A 17,672-nucleotide genomic window follows, 5' to 3' on the forward strand; every position below is an offset into this window, starting at 1 on the left:
ACATAAGGCGTTACATAATCCACTTCACGTGGAGATCTGAACCCTGCCTCGGTGCGCGGCCCCTGGGACAGACGAGCCGCTCCATGGACAGGCGTCGATGTAAATCTTGGGGTTGTTTTGAAATTGGGACAGGTTTAAGAATTTCATTTCCTCGCATGTTTGGCACATTTAACTCTAAAGTCCCTTCAGGATCAGTAAGATTTTATTATTTTTGGAAAACAAACGCTGGCTTTTTGAGTCCTGTCATCGTGTGCGCCAGTCTGTAACCTACTCCAGGCTCCCAATGGCGACAAACCGAAAAAATAATCTATTAAAACCAAAGACTTACTTTCTAACATAAAACAGAATTCATTGCTGATCAGCGCCAACCGTTACCTGCTGTGTACTGAACAACTGCTTTAAAAAAGAAAAAGGAAAAAATGGCCTTGATAGCAGCATGCACATCTACCAAAAACATAAATACAGTTGAAACCAGATGTGTAAGAAACCACATGATCCAATCACTGTACAGGCTCACCTAAGTTATTTCTATTTGCAGGATGACGAGGAAGAAAACAGTTTTACAACATGAAATTCAATATATTTCCTTTTACTGTACGACTTGGTTCAAATATAGCAAATTCCTGCTAGAACTGCAGTGGTTTTGGTAAGACAAGCTCTCAATTTTAACTGCACCGTTCTGTTTTTACAGTTTACGGTGACGCACTTTGATAGATTTCTTTCTGAAAATTGATTTAAAAATATGTCGTTTACTCAGATTAGGGGCAGAAATGTTGACTTGACTTAGCTATCCAGATTTGAGAATCGGTAAATGAGTTACTAAAATGAACAAACTTTTGACAATCGTCAAATTTGAGATGCATCCATCCAACATTTACAAAAAAAAAATCTTAGCGACCTTTTCCAGCGCATCTGATAGATTGTGTATTTCTATATTTAATCGACATAAAGAGCGATCTCAGACTGACGGTAGTTGAATAAAAAACACTCAGATTCCAGTTTCAACTATACAGAAACAAACAGTTTTATAATCTGTGACTTTAATTTCTCCTTTTGCTGCTTTAAGGCAAAAGCCGCTGAGTTCCAGATGCACCGAACATCTTTACTCTGTTACTGTTGATAAAAAAGCTGCTAAAGTCACATTTTTTACTTCTTGGCAGGCGTTTGTTGCCTAAACAACTTGGAATCTGGTATCCTTCCTGCCCTTTTTACCGCCAGCGACCCGATCCTGGACAAGCGGAAGACGATGGGTGGATGAACTTAGAGGAAATGAGTTAGAGAAGAAGAGATTTGTTTATTAAATTCAGGCAAGTAGGAGGAAAAAAAGATAACCTCTCCTCAAAGTCTTCCAAAAGGATTTTTCACATTAAACAAGCATTTAACATAAAACGATCAGTTTCCCACCATTCCAGCTGTTTACATAAAGCCTTCCAGCGCTGGCTCCAGCTTCGTTACCTGACAGACATAATGGTATCGATCTATTCACGTGGTTCTGACAGAAAAACACTTCATTTCTCTAAAATTTCAGCCGCAGTAAACTCTTCTAAAATCCTCCAGCGCCCATTTATTTTGTTAAACGAGTCGTCTTTTCTTTTTTGAAACATTCTGAACATGTGATGTGATTATCCTCGACCGACTTCAAGCTTATTATTCACCCTTTTTTCCCTCCTCCCTCCTTTGACCTGCTGTCCCTCCCGCTCAGTTTGAAGTGCCTGGCACCGCATTCCTCCGCTAATAAGGACATAAGGATATCAGCTTCCAGAACTTTCCTCGCTCCCGTCAGGAGATTCAGACGTTCGAAAACACCGTCACACGAGTCGTGAAGTGAAACGTCCCAGAACGAGTCCGACGCCCGAGGGAAGGAAGGAGAGCTCTGATAGGCCAGTTTTTATCATTTCAAGTGTTTTTACTCGCCAGTCAGGCAGCGTGGGAACAAAACGCAACATCGATGCGTGTTTATCGCACGTTATGAATCCCTTACATGATTACATTAAAAAAATAAACTGTACAAGTATTTAAGACATGGAAACTTCCCGGACGTCTGAGGAGCGAAGGAGTTGAGTGAAGTTGAATCTTTATGGTTTCCGATGTTTATTCCATAGGTTGCTCCTGGCCTTCTTTAAACTCGGCAACTCTCGCCTGTAATGCAACAGAAACAACATGTGGTTACTGAACTCTGAATGTCTCACTTTCCCAAGCCTGAATACAAACACATTTTTGAAAAAAATACATTATTAAACACAAAGTTTAGCATCATAGACATTCATTCTATATTAAAAAGCCCATTTATTGTGACGTAAAACCCATATAAATTAATTACACTCACTGACGATATTTAAAAGCCTTTATTTCTGCTAATTTTGATGATTTTCCACTTACAGCTAGTGACATTTGTATATTAGATCCAGGGTTCCCACTGGTAGAAAAGAAATCCATGACTTTTCCATGACTCTCCATGACCTTCAATATAATGTTCCATGACCCAACAGGTTCATAAAGAAAAGTGAGTGACTGAAAGACTAATCTCGCCAAGCTGAACTATAGCAAACATGTAAAAGTTCAGGCATATAGGGAGGAACATAAATGACAAAAATGAGAAACTGAAGCCCACACAGACAGGTATGGGCTAAAAAATGTCACTGAGGAATCATATGATGATAATGTCAATACATAAATGCACATTGGCACTAATGCAAACACAAGATTGTACATCTATAATCTATAAATCTATAATCTATAAAAGTTCAGATCAGACAGGTGTGGCACATAGTCGATGTAAATTAACATTGTTTTGTGTTTTATGTGTTATTTATTCGTCGTGCTCTTTGGGTTAGATGAGAAAGATTTCATCATTTTGGTTATAAAAATAGAGAGTATATTATTCATCACCAGTCACTCCACCAATGATAAAGATGACCGTTGCTAGGAGACAACTGTTGCTAAGACGGATGTGTAACGCGGCATAGCGACACTTCTGAGTTATTTTGTGCTGCAGGTAAGCTGGTGATGTTAATAATACATTCCACGTTATGTTGTTGGGTTCTGTTAAGAGTCAATTACCACATTAAGTTCTGTATCAGTAACGTTTCTGTTACTTGTAGCTTTTACTTTGTTACCTGCCGCCGCTGTTACCATGTTCAGATGGAGGTGTAACAAGCAGTGTGTATGTAGCTGAAGAAACCTGGTTCCTTAGTGTTTTACAGTCTCATTAAAGATTCTCAATTAGATTTAAGCCTGGACTTTGACTAGGCCATTCTAAAATATGACTAAGCTTTGATCCAAGTCTCAAACTACAACAGTTAGATTGAAAACGTGGATTCCTTTCACTAAGTAATTTCTGAAGAGCGCACACCACACTTTTCAGATATTTGTAAAAAAAAAAAAAAAGCATCTATTTTCCTCCCAGTCCAGAATTATGCTGTATGCAAGAGTTTGTTGCATAACATATTCATGCAATACGCTGATGTTTGTTGTAAAAAGAAAAAACATGAATAGTTTTGTGTAACTGTCTGAATTAATGGCGCCTTACAGGCCAAAGCTGGAAACCAGTACAGACCAGCTCGCTTTTCTGCTTCGTCTCCAAGGGACTGAGATCACAAAAATCCCCATGGCAACCAGATAGTCGGGCCTTTCCAGAGGATCGATGTTGTTGACAGCCGACTCAGAGAAATGACTGATGATCCTCCCTGATACTTTAAAGTGAATTTCCAGCCTTGGTAGCAAGTCAACAAGAGTCAGGCTTCACTGAGCCAAACACTCAGATGACAAAAAAACACATTAAATCTGCAACCTGCTGTCAGGTTTCAGCAGGTAAACCAGGAGCAGACGTAGCTCAGCCACATAGTTTGAGGTTTTCTGTGACATGAGTGTTCAAATGTTAACCAGCGGCGGAGCCAAATGAGCTAAACAGCACTTCGATCAGGAGGAGCCTTCATCTGCAGCTGCTTCAAATCAACTGGTGAAGCTGCAGCAGCAGAAAAAACTAAACACTGAAGCGTCTCTGTGGCGCGTTGGGAGTTGACGTAGCGTCACGGCCGTCCACAGGCCGCGCTCCAGCAGCGCTCTCAGGTGAAACGGTTGAGACATGGAAGAGAGAGTTTTTCACTTCCTCTCAAAACCGTGACACAGTTTGTGTAGGGACGCCACATTATGTAATTTCTGGAGTTAAATTATTCCTTACTATAAAGGCAGACAGGCAAGCAAACAGGTCTGAAATGATTAAATGAATTATGGAAATAATCGTCCACTAATTTATCAATTGCTACCTGGAGTATAGAGACTCAAAAAAATGGCCTTTTGCTGAAAGAACAGCATATTCAGACCAGTTAGTTGAAATGTGCAAAAAATATGTTGACATTTTGTGTTTAAGACAAAAAAGAAAAGTAACTGTCTGTAAATCTGTTCTACCCAGAACTCCTCAGTTGGAAGTTTTAGTTTCACTTTGGTCAAATTCTGTAAAAATAAATAAAGTACCTTTTGCTATCCAATCATTAATCCAAAACAAACAGATAATCAGAATTTTTTGTTGTTTAGTTAGAGATGCATCGTTTGCTACAATTGAGAGCACATTTTTATTTTCCTATTTAAAAACTAATTGAATTATTTGCATCTTTTAATTTATTTCTAATATTATGTAAAAAATGGTTTAAATGGAAACGCTGCAGAATGTGGCAAATCCTATTGTCCGATTAATCGATTAATCATCAGAGTAATTAATTAATTGCTAAAATAATCGTAGGTGTTAGCCCTACAAGCAACAGGCTGCTTAAACGGATGCATGATTAACCTTTTTTCCATAAATAACTGGTTATATTCCTTTGTGACACGACAAAAGGCGGCACCCTGTACCTGGAAGGTGTTGAGGACGTGTTGGCAAACGTCATGCAGGTCGTTGAGGCCGCTCCGCAGCGGCTCCACCGCAGGAACGCCTCCTGAAACGATCAGAGGAGACCTGACTAAAACAATAAAACAGCATAAAACTCGTCTGCTAAACAAATACGACAAGCTCCGATTATGATTGTCTATTTTCTTTATGAGTTTGTCTACAAACTGGAGAAATGATTTAGAAAGTTATAAAATCTTCATTTTGATAGTTTACTGTATGTAGGAAAAAGTGAAGGTATAAAAAGCTACACTTTGTGTTTTTTGTCCAAATTTCACTCTTACACCAGTGACAGAAATGTAAATATTTCAGGGTTTTGGTTTTTTTTTAATGTTTTTTACTTGTTTATGGCAGAGGTTAAAAGTGACCGAAATACGTAAATAAATTTGAATTTCAATACATGCCCTAATCGACACTTGAGTCATTTTTTTTCCCCTTCAATTCTAAATTTAATACATCAAATATGATTTAATTTAAACTCATCTCATCCACACCTGCTGGAAACTCTGAAAAACTGAACTAAGAGGCTTTCAGGATGTTGAAATCAGGATGAAAAGCGTCTTTTTAAGTTTGTGAACACATCAGAGATTTCACGCATAAAATAAACCAGATGTGGCAAAACGATGAAAAGGTTCAAGGCAGGGCAAACGGTCACACACCATCTGAATGATTCGTTGAACAGAAGTCAATAGACAGAGCGATCCAATCGATTACCCGTCAGCAGAGATGACTTTCATCCATTTTCCCTTTGGTTACAGCAGAGAGCAGATATAGATATAAATATAAAAAAAGAAGCAGACTTTTATACAGTGATGTCTGAAAACCTGCCTGGAAGCCAACTGTGTTTTACTACGATGGCGGCATGATCCTCCGAGTCCAAAAACCTGCTGCAATAACAAGATGTTTTCTTCATTAAGTCCTTCCATGTGATGACTGTTGTTTTTTAATGACAAAATACAAGACAGATTGTTTTTTTAAAGAGATTCCACCTCTCCGTAGTGTGTGTGTGCGCGCGTGTGTGTGTGTGTGCGCACGTTCAGTGTATGACCGAGTTCAAAACTGGTCACTCTTATGCAACAGAGTAACCTAAATGAACGCGCAAGACTCCAATCAGTGTGTTTACTCTGCAACCCGGAGTGAAAATCCCCTCTCAGCGTCGCTGCATGTATGCAAATAAACGTCAGAATTACATTAAGTTACTGGGATGTTATGTGGTTGTAAAGTGGGAAGACGGGCTTACGTTGGTTTTACAATACTGCCCAGAAATCTAAAAAGTGTGGCGTGCATTTGTAATGAGCCACTCAGAGTCAATATTTTATATAACCTTTTGTTACGAGTGACGTAACAAAATACTTTGGGATGAATCTGTCTTGACTTGCCGTACACAGGGACTCGAGTTCTTGCCCTTTCTTCTCTGCTGCAAAAATTCAAACTCAAAACTAATCGATTGATCCAAATGGAAGTTAAATGTCGTAACTCGTATTGACTCAGATTCTTCACAAAGCTATTGTAGACAGTACGATCTTACTGAGAAACTAAAATCCAAGTAAGATTAAATATTTTAGATTTAGGGGATTTATGCTTGTTTTCTGTTCTATGAATTTACTTTTTTATCTCACTAGAAGGTTTATACGTTTGTCTTATTTTAAGCGTTTCGGTCCTTAATTATCTCGGTAAGATATTAAATCTAGGCATTAATGAATTTATTGCTTAATAAAACCAGAATGTTGAAAGCTACAAAGCAACACTTCAAGAAATACCAGAAATACCGCAAGTTCGGTCAATTTGGATGGAGAAACAAACATGATTTCTAAATACTTTCAATTGCAGTTTTCTGACTGATTACCGATCTCTAAAAAACCTGGAAATTACAATTTTTTGTCTGAAAAGTCACTAAATAAAGTAATTTTTTTTTTTACTTTGCTTCATTGTGTTTAAATAAAATTCCACTGAAATACGTTGAAGTTTGTGGTTCAACATTTGGAAAAACTTCTAAAACTTTCGTTCGGCTGTGGAGACGAGACGCGGCGTGAAGCTCTGGGACGGACTGAAGGTTCGGCGCTGACCTCGCGTCTGGATGCGGAAGTTGATCTTGCTCTCGGAGGGATGCGTGATGGTGTAGCCACAGAACTCCACTTCCGGGCTGACGGAAGGACACAGGAAGGTGGAGGTGAGAGACAAAAGGATTTTTACCACTGTTTTCCTTAGAAGGTGCGCTAAGTAGAAAGTCTTAAATCACTCCAGACAGGCAAGAGATGGAGCAAACAAATCACAGAATGTCAATAGATGATTCTATTATACAGGTTAGTGCAAAACACAAAACTTGAACTTGTGACCTTTTTCACATGAGAGCTGTAGCTTAGAAGACAAACAAACTTGCATCACTGACTTCTTCATGATCATATATCTGAGGGAGTTGCCCAGCGTGTGGTCCTCATCATGCATCACGAACGTCACGCAGCCGTCATCGGCCCCGTCAGCCTGGACCTGTTTGCAGGAGGACAAGTCATGTTACACAACGCCTCGTGCTTTCTGTTCTGAACACAAAGGACCATACAGGGTCGCCAACAATGGATGCATTTAGCAACAAAGTCGCACAATGCGGTGCAATGCTGTTTGTAACCGCATCACGTTGGAACATGTACATCTTAATTACACGCTGCAGTTTTCGTCTGGTGACACACACCGCAACTTTACGACTCGCGCCTTAAGCTCCTTCGTTGCCTGGTCTGTTTATTGTTAGTGATGGGCTCCCATATTTTCTCAGTAATTCTGTCACAAGATCTGACAACACCTCCAGAAGCTGCGCAGTCACAGCAAAACAGGAATAAACAAACATCAACAGAAAAAGCTAGGTTATAATACCCCTACATGTTAGAAAAAGTAACACAAAAATCTCCAGGTAAAGTGTATTGTTAAATTTAAAACCACAAAAGAAGACAGCAAACACTTCTACTAAATGTTTGCTGTCACTTATTATGGCAAACTCAGCTTTCTTCATGTTGTTTTACTTCCTAATTAGGTGGAATATGCAGGTAACTGGTTGCACTTGATTTTATTTAGACATATTTGAACAAATACATCAATGAAGGAGGGGCTCTAGCTGTGTATAATCAGTTGCTTTATGGCTGTTGACAGCGCAACCTTGGTTACACAAATTAACAAACGCACTAAGAGGGGGAATAAAACTCTTTATACAAGTAAAAAAAAAAGTGGCTTAAAATAGGCATATTTGTTATCACATTCCTTGGATGCTAAGTAAATCCAGTTTAACGTAGAAATGCCCTGAACGGCACTTAAACTGCTACATAGTTGTTCGAGTTGAAGGGAAAAGACTGTTTTGATGTTTGCTAGCTGTTGCGGCTACGCACGTGAGGGGAGAGCAGGCGGCTGGGAAGATGCTAACACTGGCTCCCGATATGCAACGAGAGCCTCTCAGTAGGGCTTAACAACGACAAGCTCGCGTATTTTTGAAACACCAAGTAACATGAGAGTTTACTACGTCTTACCATTTCAAGCACAGGTTTCTTTTCGCCTTCCCCGGCCATGCTTCTATACTACGTCCGTCAATATGCTCCTGTGGGCTTTCAGCCCTCAGCTTTGTCTGATAGGCAGAAAGACCTAGGACTGCCACTTCTTCTTCTTTTGGAAATTAATTAGGGGTTGGTAAACCAACTCAAGGTGCATTTACTGCCACCTACCGGACAGTACACTGAAAAGTCGACCTGAGCGGTTTTAGTGAGCAGGAGGAAAGCTACTGTAATTCTTAAGCAGCCATGTTACTAGCACTGTTCGGGAAAAAAAAAACATCTCAGATAGGTATTTACGTATATTACCGGTACTTATTTCATCAAAAGTTATATAAATATAAAGAAAACATCTTTCTGTGTAAATATCTCATGTTACAACATGGACACCTGGTGGCTTAAGACAAGTGTAGTTAGTGGTGCAAATGGAGAGAGAATTTTTTTTGTCATAGTACCCCCAAGAATTTAAAACTACTTTCACCCCTGTATATATATAAAGGTAATTTGAAACTGCAAAAGCTGAAAATTTACTTGGTGTAACAACAAATAAATAACCATATCCTTAGTAAATTTTTGTGTCATCAATGAAATTATTTTCCATACTCTATTATAATATTCACCAATATTGAATGTCTACACAGGGTTTTGTGGTCATGAAGCATGAATCATGAATTGAGTCTATGAGGCCGAAGGAAAACAAGACATTATGGATGTACTGAGATGGAAAATAAATATAATACAATATAATATAAATTTTTTTTATTATATTATATTATATTATATTAAATATGATTGAGCAAAATTAAACATTTTATTAATGGCATTTAATAAATATCAGATTTAAGCCACTGTGGCTTCAGGAGCATTTTATGTCACAATTGCATAATTTTACCAAGCTGTTTGTAATTTATTAGCACATACTTCATCAAACCTTTCGAAGGTGTAGCACCACTGGAGAAAGGCACCAACACATCCGCGAACCTGCAAGGATAAGTGGAAATAAGCTGTGGTTTGTTAGAATTTTTGTCATTTTGACTTTTATCTTTATTCATTTAATATTCATACACATGTATGAGCATTTTAATCTATTATTTCCATTCACACAATTTCATAAATTGATGGCATAAAAGTTAAAAAACTATTTACAAAACTATCAAACTTTCGCTGAAACGTTCATTGATTACCTAGAAATGTAGTAACCATAGCAACAACTTTTTGGGTTTCCTTTGATTGTCATTATTTATTATTATTATTTATAATTTTTTTTTAAAACTCTGTTTCATAATATAGAAAACTTAGGGACACTAGAAGTAGCCTGAGATACAATTCAATGGGCAAAATTAACTCCTGCATTCTGGCCCGTCACAACGTCTGCGCATGTGAAAACATGTGACGATTTAACGACGTCACACGTAGCCTAGGAATTTGTAGTTTAAACAGTGAACGTACAGCACTAACAGTTTGAGACAAAAAGGGAGGCAGAAACTACATTTCCCGGGGATAATAAGAACGAGTTTCCGGTGTTGCGAATTTGCAAGCAGAAGTCGCTCGAAAGAGATTAGCTAGCGCGCTAGCAGCTGGAACACTTTCAGATGTAGAAATTTGAGCTAAACGGGGAATTTTAGCTATAACTGACACAAAGAGGTAATGTGTATTTCTGATAGTTGTGTTATTTCTGTTTGTGGAGGGAATGACAATTTTTTAAAACCTCTAATTTTCACATTAACGCCACTCTGTATGTTGCTAAACAACAGCAAAGCTCGTTGTTTTTCTGCTGTCGTTATCAGCTTTTGGTTTTAATTCTCGTCATTATCCTGGTTATACAAAAGAGGCGGTGGTAACAAGCTTAGAGGTGAACTCTGCTTGTATTTTTATGCTCTCGGGGAGCACAGTCGGACGTGCTTTTCTATTTTAAAAAATACTCTTCAGTCCTTTCATGTTCATTTTTTTCCCCATCTCTAACTGTCTGCTGTTTCCTTTTGTAGACGGCAGATAGTAGAGCTAAAACGAACCCAGCTGTTGCCATGGCAATCCTTTTTGCTGTGGTGGCTCGTGGAACCACTATCCTGGCGAAGCACGCCTGGTGCGGCGGGAATTTCCTGGAAGTCACCGAACAGATTTTGGCCAAAATTCCTTCAGAGAACAACAAATTGACCTATAGTCACGGCAGGTAAGCTAACACTCGCTGTGTGTTACAGCTATAGCAATGCTAGGCCTGGCTCTTTCTGTCCTAAGGAGTTGCAGAGGTGTTTACATGTTATCTGATTTGAAGTGTATTCTCGTGTGTCATCAGCATAGTTGCACAAGTTAAGGCTGACCTGTTTTTTATTTTTCTCTAGCTATCTCTTTCATTACATTTGCCATGATAGAATCATCTACCTGTGCATCACAGATGATGTGAGTATCTCCTATCTTTAATTATAACAAAAAAGTACTTAATCCCATAGAACTATGGGATTATGTATTTTTCCTTTTTCTTTTAGAATGACGATGTTTCTGCTGTGATTGTCAGCATAGATTTTTTTTTACATGTATACATTAATACAGTGTTTCCCAACCCTAGTCCTTGAGGCACACTGCCCTGCATGTTTTAGATATTTCTCTGCTTTATATGCCTAATTCAGCTGATTGCAGTTCAGCAAACACTTGTCAATTGAAGTCACCTGTGCTAAAGCAAGGTAACACCTAAAACATGCAGGGCAGTGTGCCTCGAGGACCAGGGTTGGGAAACACTGCATTAATACTACACTAACAGAAACATCATCTTTAAGTAAGTTTACCATATCTTTTCATATTTACCTCTTTTGCGTGCCAGGACTTTGAAAGATCACGTGCATTCGGCTTCCTCAGTGAAGTCAAGAAGCGCTTCCAGACCACATACGGGTCCCGAGCGCAAACTGCTCTCCCTTACGCCATGAACAGTGAATTTTCCTCTACGCTTGCAGCTCAGATGGTGAGTAGATAGAAATCTATGTATGCAGGGGAAACTTTTTTTTTTTTTTTTTTTTGCGAGAGCCATTTTGTGAATTGACTGCGTGGTTGTTTAGCACTACGATGAGAAGGTTTAGGTGTTCTGATGTTCTTTCTGTGCATCTTTAGTTGTTTATTTCAAAAGGGAAGATTTATTTATTTATTTCAAACATAATAGAAGTATAGAATCACACACATGAACAAGGAATGCAAAAGACACATTTCTGTACTGCAATAATTTTAACTTGCTCAAAAAGGAGTAGGAAGATTTACTTATGAACTTATGAACTCCTACCCCATAAACTCATTTCATATTATCAGATGGACCCTCATTATTAAATCAAATAAAGACAATAAACCAATAAACATAGGCTAATTAATTTTCCATTTTATCTGGGTTTACATATGTAAATATATACATCCACACACGCACTCTCATATGCATTAGCCTCAATTTACACATTTGTGCTAACTCTCACCCATATTGCTATACGTTGTGGAAATGACCTCCTTATATTTCCTTTTAAATTGTATTAAATTTTGACTTTGTAAACAAAACATGTCATAGTTTGCCATAAAGTCAAATTTTCATCTGACAAGTTAATAATAATAAAAAAGTAGTTTTTTTTTTTTTTTTTAAATCTGAATAACCATGTCAGGTTATTCATATATTTGAAAAGAGTAAAAAATGCCATATAGCACAAAAGTTCACCACAGTATAAGCAACACATTAAAAAAGCAGAATGAATATAAGAATCACAGGATCAGTGACTCCACACTGGCTTATCTGGGAGCCATAGTTTTAAGTTTGGAGAAAATAATTTAAAAGACCCATACGTTCTTACGCCCACTGGTATCTTGTACCAATTGAGACCAGAAGGAAATTTGCTAACGTCATATTTTTTCCCAGCTCAGCAGATGGTGTCTCATTAAAATATCGCAATGATGATATCTTATAGGCTTCTTATCCAAGACGTTCAATGTCTGTTCATAAAGTATCTCTTAAGATAGATTTGTGTTGGACACAATCCTAAGACATTTAACTTGTTTTACCAGTGTGATCTTTTATTTGTAAATAAATACATCTGGGTCAGTATGGCTTTACATACACTAGATTATGACCAGCATGGACACCCTAACTTCAACAAACTGCTGGGCTCTGTCAGAACCAGCATTAGGCTTCAGTGCTCAGGACTTTGTCTCAGATTAACCGCTGTTCACACTTTCGATAAGATCCGGAACTGACAAGATCTGCGGCTTCAGAGGATCCAATCATTTAGCCATTTGTTCTTTGTCCTTACCCACATTGTCACTCACACACACAAAAAAAAAATACTGATCTGAAATTAAGCCAACTATTCCAAATTGTGAATAGTTAATATGATTTAAAAGTTGTCGAGCCATATCCAAAAAAAAACAACAAAACCTCTGAATCTGTTTTGCAGAAGCACCACTCAGACCCGCGGGGGACGGATCGAGTGACTGAGACTCAGATGCAAGTTGACGACCTAAAGGGTATTATGGTCCGTGACATAGGTAAGCAGCTCTACAGGCTTATAGAAAAAGTTATTATCAGTAGTGATTTTTTTATAAGTTCTGGAATAAGTGTGAGCTACTGTTAGTTTATGTGGCTAAAAATGTTTTAGTAAAAGCACAAATGGTCTACAAGTTTGTTTCTGTTAAGACATTATTCCACGTTCAGTCAAGATATCACACAAACTTTCTTATGACAAATATTATATTTGAATTCTTATCTCTAATTCCCTTATCCTCATTAAATCCTCCTGGTTGGAGCAGTGTGTCATCATCTCCTGATGGTCTGCCGAGGCAGTGCTGGTGTCTGCTTGAAGTAAAAGCTCCAAGCCGACATCGTAACACATGAAACTGCAGGGAATATCTGACGGGTTTTCCCAGTCTCACATCGTTGCATGTTTTTATTCACCCGCGGCTCTGTGTTCTTTTTACAGACCTGGTCGCTCAGAGGGGAGAGAAGCTGGAGTTGCTGATTGACAAGACAGAAAATCTGGTTGATTCAGTGAGTTTTAAAGTACAGACGTTGACCTGCGGTTGCCCTATATACATGTGTTTTACTTTATGAATAGTATGGAGTTGTAAAGATTGCATACAGTTGATCCTTTAAATGGATTTTGTCATCTTACAGCCACAAACCTCAATGTGTTTCATTGAGATTTTATGTATTAAACCAGCACTAAGTAGTGCATATTTGTGAAGTAGAGGAGAAATGATAAATGGTGTCCAAATCGTTTAACAAAAAAAAAGTGAAAAGTGTGCTATCCATTTGCATTCAGCCACTCTGAGTCATTGCTGAGTAGAAGCAGGTTTTGCTGCGATTAAATCTTTTTACAATTACAATTAAATCTCTACTGGGTTTGCACTTTAAGAAACTAACATTTTTGTCCATTTGTGGTTGTAAAATTCCTCAAACTTAGTTTAGATTTAGAGAGTCTGTAAACATCCATTTTCACACTTAACCACAGATTCTGTTAGATTTAGAGCTGGACTTTGACTGAACCACTACAACACATAAATAAGGTCCAGTCAGAGGTCTCCCTACATGTTCCCCATTCCATTCAAGGCTTCTGTCTACACCAGATTTGGCACAGAGATAATGTGCGGTGTTGATTCTCCACTATAAAAGATTTAATTTGTAAAATGCTTCTGAAAACAATCTTTTCTTTCACTGTACACACACACAAGTAATTGTCTTTCCCTCTGCTGCTCCACCAGTCGGTCACATTTAAAACCACGAGTCGTAACCTCGCACGAGCCATGTGCATGAAGAACCTCAAACTGATGGTTGTCGTCGTGCTGGTTGCTCTGGTGAGTATAAAAACGATTACCGTCAGTGTTGAAATGTTTCTCTGCAGCAGCTGACCTGTTTAAGCAGAAACTTACCCTTCCATTTTTTCTTTAAGATCGATCTTTCTAAAGGCTCTCGTTGTGCAAGCGCTATCAGAGCTGCTCAGTCTTGTGATAAAACGTAGCAGTCGGTGAACTCTCTCTGCTCCCTCCAGGTGGTCCTCTACATCATCGTGTCTGCTTCCTGTGGAGGCCTCAGCTGGCCGTCATGCGTCAAGAAATAAGACGGAAGCAGGGATGAAAGCAGGAGGCTGAGGAAGAGGAGGAGAAAGACCTGTTTAACTTCAAATGCCAGTGGACGAACAGACATGCAGTGCTCTTTTCTACCCTCTCCTTCCCGCCCCCCTCTAACATCGCCAGAAGACGCATGCTTCGTCTCCTCCTCCGTCCTGCTCTGTTGCCCTCACGCTACAAATCTGCACATTTATCTGCCTTCAGGACCCAGGAGTCCCAACTTTTACGCCCACATTTCTAAACTGTGGCCTGAATCCGATGTGGGAGAATAAATCTTGTCCTGCCGTCCGTCTGGTACATCCATCCCGTCTCATGCACTCGTTGGGCCTGACGTGTCAGGTTGTGATCTTTGTCTTGCACCTGTGTCTGTGTAAATAATCCACTCAGACTGATGAACTACAACAATGAAGAAAGCCAACTGTAACTTTTTTTTTTTGATGTCAGAAGAAACATGAGGTACCTGCAGGCATCAGTAGCATCCATCTTTTGCTGCAGAGCTGAGAGTTTAAGCCTCCTTCAAACTACTAAAGTAAACAGTTTGAGATAAACCAATGCAGTATGCATATTTACATTTGCTTAATCACATAATGCAACAGCACCTTCTAAATTGTGTGTTATAAAATAGCAGATATTATCAAAAGAATGAGTATTGATCAATATTACTGATAGTTAATAGCTATTTTAAAGCATTTGTGATTAATGAAAGGATTTATTTTTTCCTCCTGCTGGCTGTGAACCTGATTGAAAGCTTCCTTTGTACCATTCCCTACCAATGGGATGTTCAGTGTGCCGATCATTATTATTTTTTTAACACAGTGCACTTTTGATAATGTACATAGCTCTGTCTTCTGGCATCATATGGCTTTTGATCATGGTGTTATTTAAGTACTGTACCTCCAGATTTAAATGAATAAAATAATCCGATGGCTTCGAGTGGAGCATCTCTGGGTAAAGCATGTTGAAAAGCAAGATGGAGGAGCTTGTCATTGTAAAGTTTATGGAAAAGTGAGAGTTTCACTTCAGCTGGTGTGGCAGTAATCCTCTAGGTGGTCAGAAACTCATCAAAATTTCTTTAAAAAATAACCTAAAATTCAAATGTATATGTTTATGCAAATGGGCTGCACAGTGGTGCAGTTGGTAGAGCTGTTGCCTTGCAGCAAGAAGGCTCTGGGTTCGATTCCCGGCCCCGGTCTTTCTGCATGGAGTTTACATGTTCTCCCTGTGCATGCGTGGGTTTTCTCTGGGTACTCTGGTTTCCTCCCACAGTCCAAAAACATGACTATCAGGTTATTTGGCCTCTCCAAACTGCCCCTAGGTGTGAGTGTGTGTATGCTTGGTTGTTTGTCTCTGTGTTGCCCTGCAACAGACTGGCGATCTGTCCAGGGTGACCCCGCCTCTCACCCGGAATGTTAGCTGGAGATAGGCACCAGCAACCCTCCCGACCCCACTGAGGGACAAGGGTGTAAAGAAAATGGATGGATGGATGTTTATGCAAATAGTGGTTGTATGAACTATATAATATCTACTGTTTCTTACACATATCAAAATATTCCCAAGTAAGTAAATAAATTGTCCTATATTGAGAAGCTAGAATAATTTTATTTTTACAGCCATTCTCATGATAAACATTCAGTGTCAAACTTTCTTAATATCACAATTTATTCATTTTTCAACCTGTGAATACTTATTTCAATAGAAAATTCCAATTCAATAATTGAAATAATTCAAATCTGGCAAACTTCCATCCGTCATATGTCACCTTTGTTTTTCTGGAACTAACCAAAGGAAATGTATTTTCCTACACGATATTTATAACTGAAATTGAACTTTCTTCTTGTGTTGCATAAAAAACACAAGAAGAAAGTGCTGTAATCTCAACATTAGTGCGATCTTGAGATGATTGTCAAGAGTGTGATGAGAGACATGTGGCTACTAAAGCCTGCTATTAAAGAACAACAGCTCAGGTGGAAACATCTATCAACATAACACTCTTAGTTGTACAGAAGCAGAAGTCATGTTTGTTAGGCAGCGGGGCCGACTACATCCTTTCTGAGGTGTGTGAACACATCATCTCCCCCACTGCCCCTCTCCTGGACTCTCTCTCTCTCTCTATATATATATATATATATATATATACACACACACAAATAATATCGGTATTTAATCAAATGAAATTGCTTATAAATCTGCCAGAGTAAGGTCTTTCTATCAAATGACCCTGATTGGTAGGATTTATCTAACATTTGGAGCTGATTTATTAGCTTACAGTGGACTCCAAACCCACCGTCTCTGTATCTCTCATTCTCTCAATAGTCAAAGTTCATCCAAACAAACTCTTTCATCACTTCGGGCTGATAGCTAACGCGTGGTAAATACTAGTATGTCGTTTTAAATACCAGACTGGTTCCATGACTGTGCAGTGAAAAGCCTAGTAATGAACAGGTGGAACTAATTGCTCTCGCGACGACGTCTGGTCTCCAGGGTGACAGGTAGTCTCCTAGATATGTGGAATATGTGGACTCATTTATGCTAACGTTTATCTATTTTAGTAATGTATTTACATTCTAAAAAACGTTATATGCTGGGGAGGTGGTAAGATATATTTTTTTATATCTTCTTACGCATTTATTTTTAGAAGTTAGTTAAAGTTTGACATAAGCTGAGATACTCCAGGACTCTTCGCTAGCAAAACTAACTCGCAGTTAGCACCGTTTTTATTTCCACTGACGGCTGGAATTCACTGTTAGTTGTAAGTTAGCGGTAACCGCCGTCCTGCAACCAGTAACACGTCTTCTTTAAAGTCAAAAACTTGTTCTGTTATAGGAGTATGACCCGCTGACGACTGTCGTGTCCAAACCAGCTGAAGGAGAAAGGACAGGGTCAATCTATCAGGTGTTAAAGGGCAAGGTTTTGATCAGAAACTGACTTCTAGAGAGAGTTAAGGTACAGCAAATACGGTAACAGGGTTTCATGTATGTCTTTTAACTACAACCTTTAAGTAATAGCGTCTTCTTTACAAAGTGAGTCTGTATACATGAAATTCAGAGTAATCTGTCATGGTCTATAGTGACTATATAGGGGATGCAGTGACTGATAACTAAGTGAAAACAACAAACCATGCAGATATTGATTTTTCCAACTGTTTATTATCCAGACGTTCTGCTTTGGCCTTTCACAGC

At 38.7% G+C, this 17,672-nt stretch overlaps 3 protein-coding genes across 6 annotated transcripts in view; 2 read left to right on the top strand and 1 right to left on the bottom strand.

The window, feature by feature from the left end:
* Positions 1 to 1,274: 1,274 nt before the first annotated feature.
* On the bottom strand, positions 1,275 to 8,539 carry polr1d (RNA polymerase I and III subunit D). 2 transcript variants are annotated; one of them, XM_015008887.2, is made up of 5 exons: positions 8,392 to 8,539; positions 7,263 to 7,369; positions 6,949 to 7,025; positions 4,849 to 4,931; positions 1,275 to 2,139 (listed from the first exon to the last, which is right to left on the bottom strand). In XM_015008887.2, exons 1-5 carry the CDS (start codon positions 8,428 to 8,430, stop codon positions 2,092 to 2,094), a joined length of 354 nt encoding a protein of 117 aa, XP_014864373.1. In that variant the 5' UTR covers positions 8,431 to 8,539; the 3' UTR covers positions 1,275 to 2,091. The 2 variants fall into 2 exon arrangements, with proteins under 2 accessions (XP_014864373.1, XP_014864374.1); XM_015008888.2 differs by having other exon boundaries at positions 7,272 to 7,369; positions 8,392 to 8,538.
* A 1,358-nt stretch (positions 8,540 to 9,897) lies between these two features.
* vamp7 (vesicle associated membrane protein 7) lies at positions 9,898 to 15,426 on the top strand. Its single transcript, XM_015008886.2, has 8 exons — positions 9,898 to 10,053; positions 10,395 to 10,579; positions 10,749 to 10,806; positions 11,225 to 11,362; positions 12,825 to 12,915; positions 13,347 to 13,414; positions 14,128 to 14,220; positions 14,415 to 15,426. Exons 2-8 carry the CDS (start codon positions 10,434 to 10,436, stop codon positions 14,481 to 14,483), a joined length of 663 nt encoding a protein of 220 aa, XP_014864372.1. The 5' UTR covers positions 9,898 to 10,053; positions 10,395 to 10,433; the 3' UTR covers positions 14,484 to 15,426.
* Positions 15,427 to 16,890: 1,464 nt separating this feature from the next.
* Positions 16,891 to 17,672, top strand: part of mtus1a (microtubule associated tumor suppressor 1a) — a 29,673-nt gene continuing 28,891 nt past the window's right edge. Inside the window, exon 1 of one of the 3 annotated variants that reach the window (XM_088009773.1) lies at positions 16,891 to 16,982. The gene's annotated coding sequence lies outside the window, so the exon portion shown is untranslated. Of the gene's footprint in view, positions 16,983 to 17,002; positions 17,437 to 17,672 lie in introns of those variants that run through there. The other 2 variants (XM_015008867.2, XM_088009772.1) reach the window with 2 other exon arrangements.

This window comes from Poecilia mexicana, unplaced genomic scaffold (genome assembly GCF_051168715.1).
Source record: "Poecilia mexicana isolate PSO_F unplaced genomic scaffold, ASM5116871v1 scaffold_10, whole genome shotgun sequence".
Lineage (NCBI taxonomy): Eukaryota > Metazoa > Chordata > Actinopteri > Cyprinodontiformes > Poeciliidae > Poecilia > Poecilia mexicana.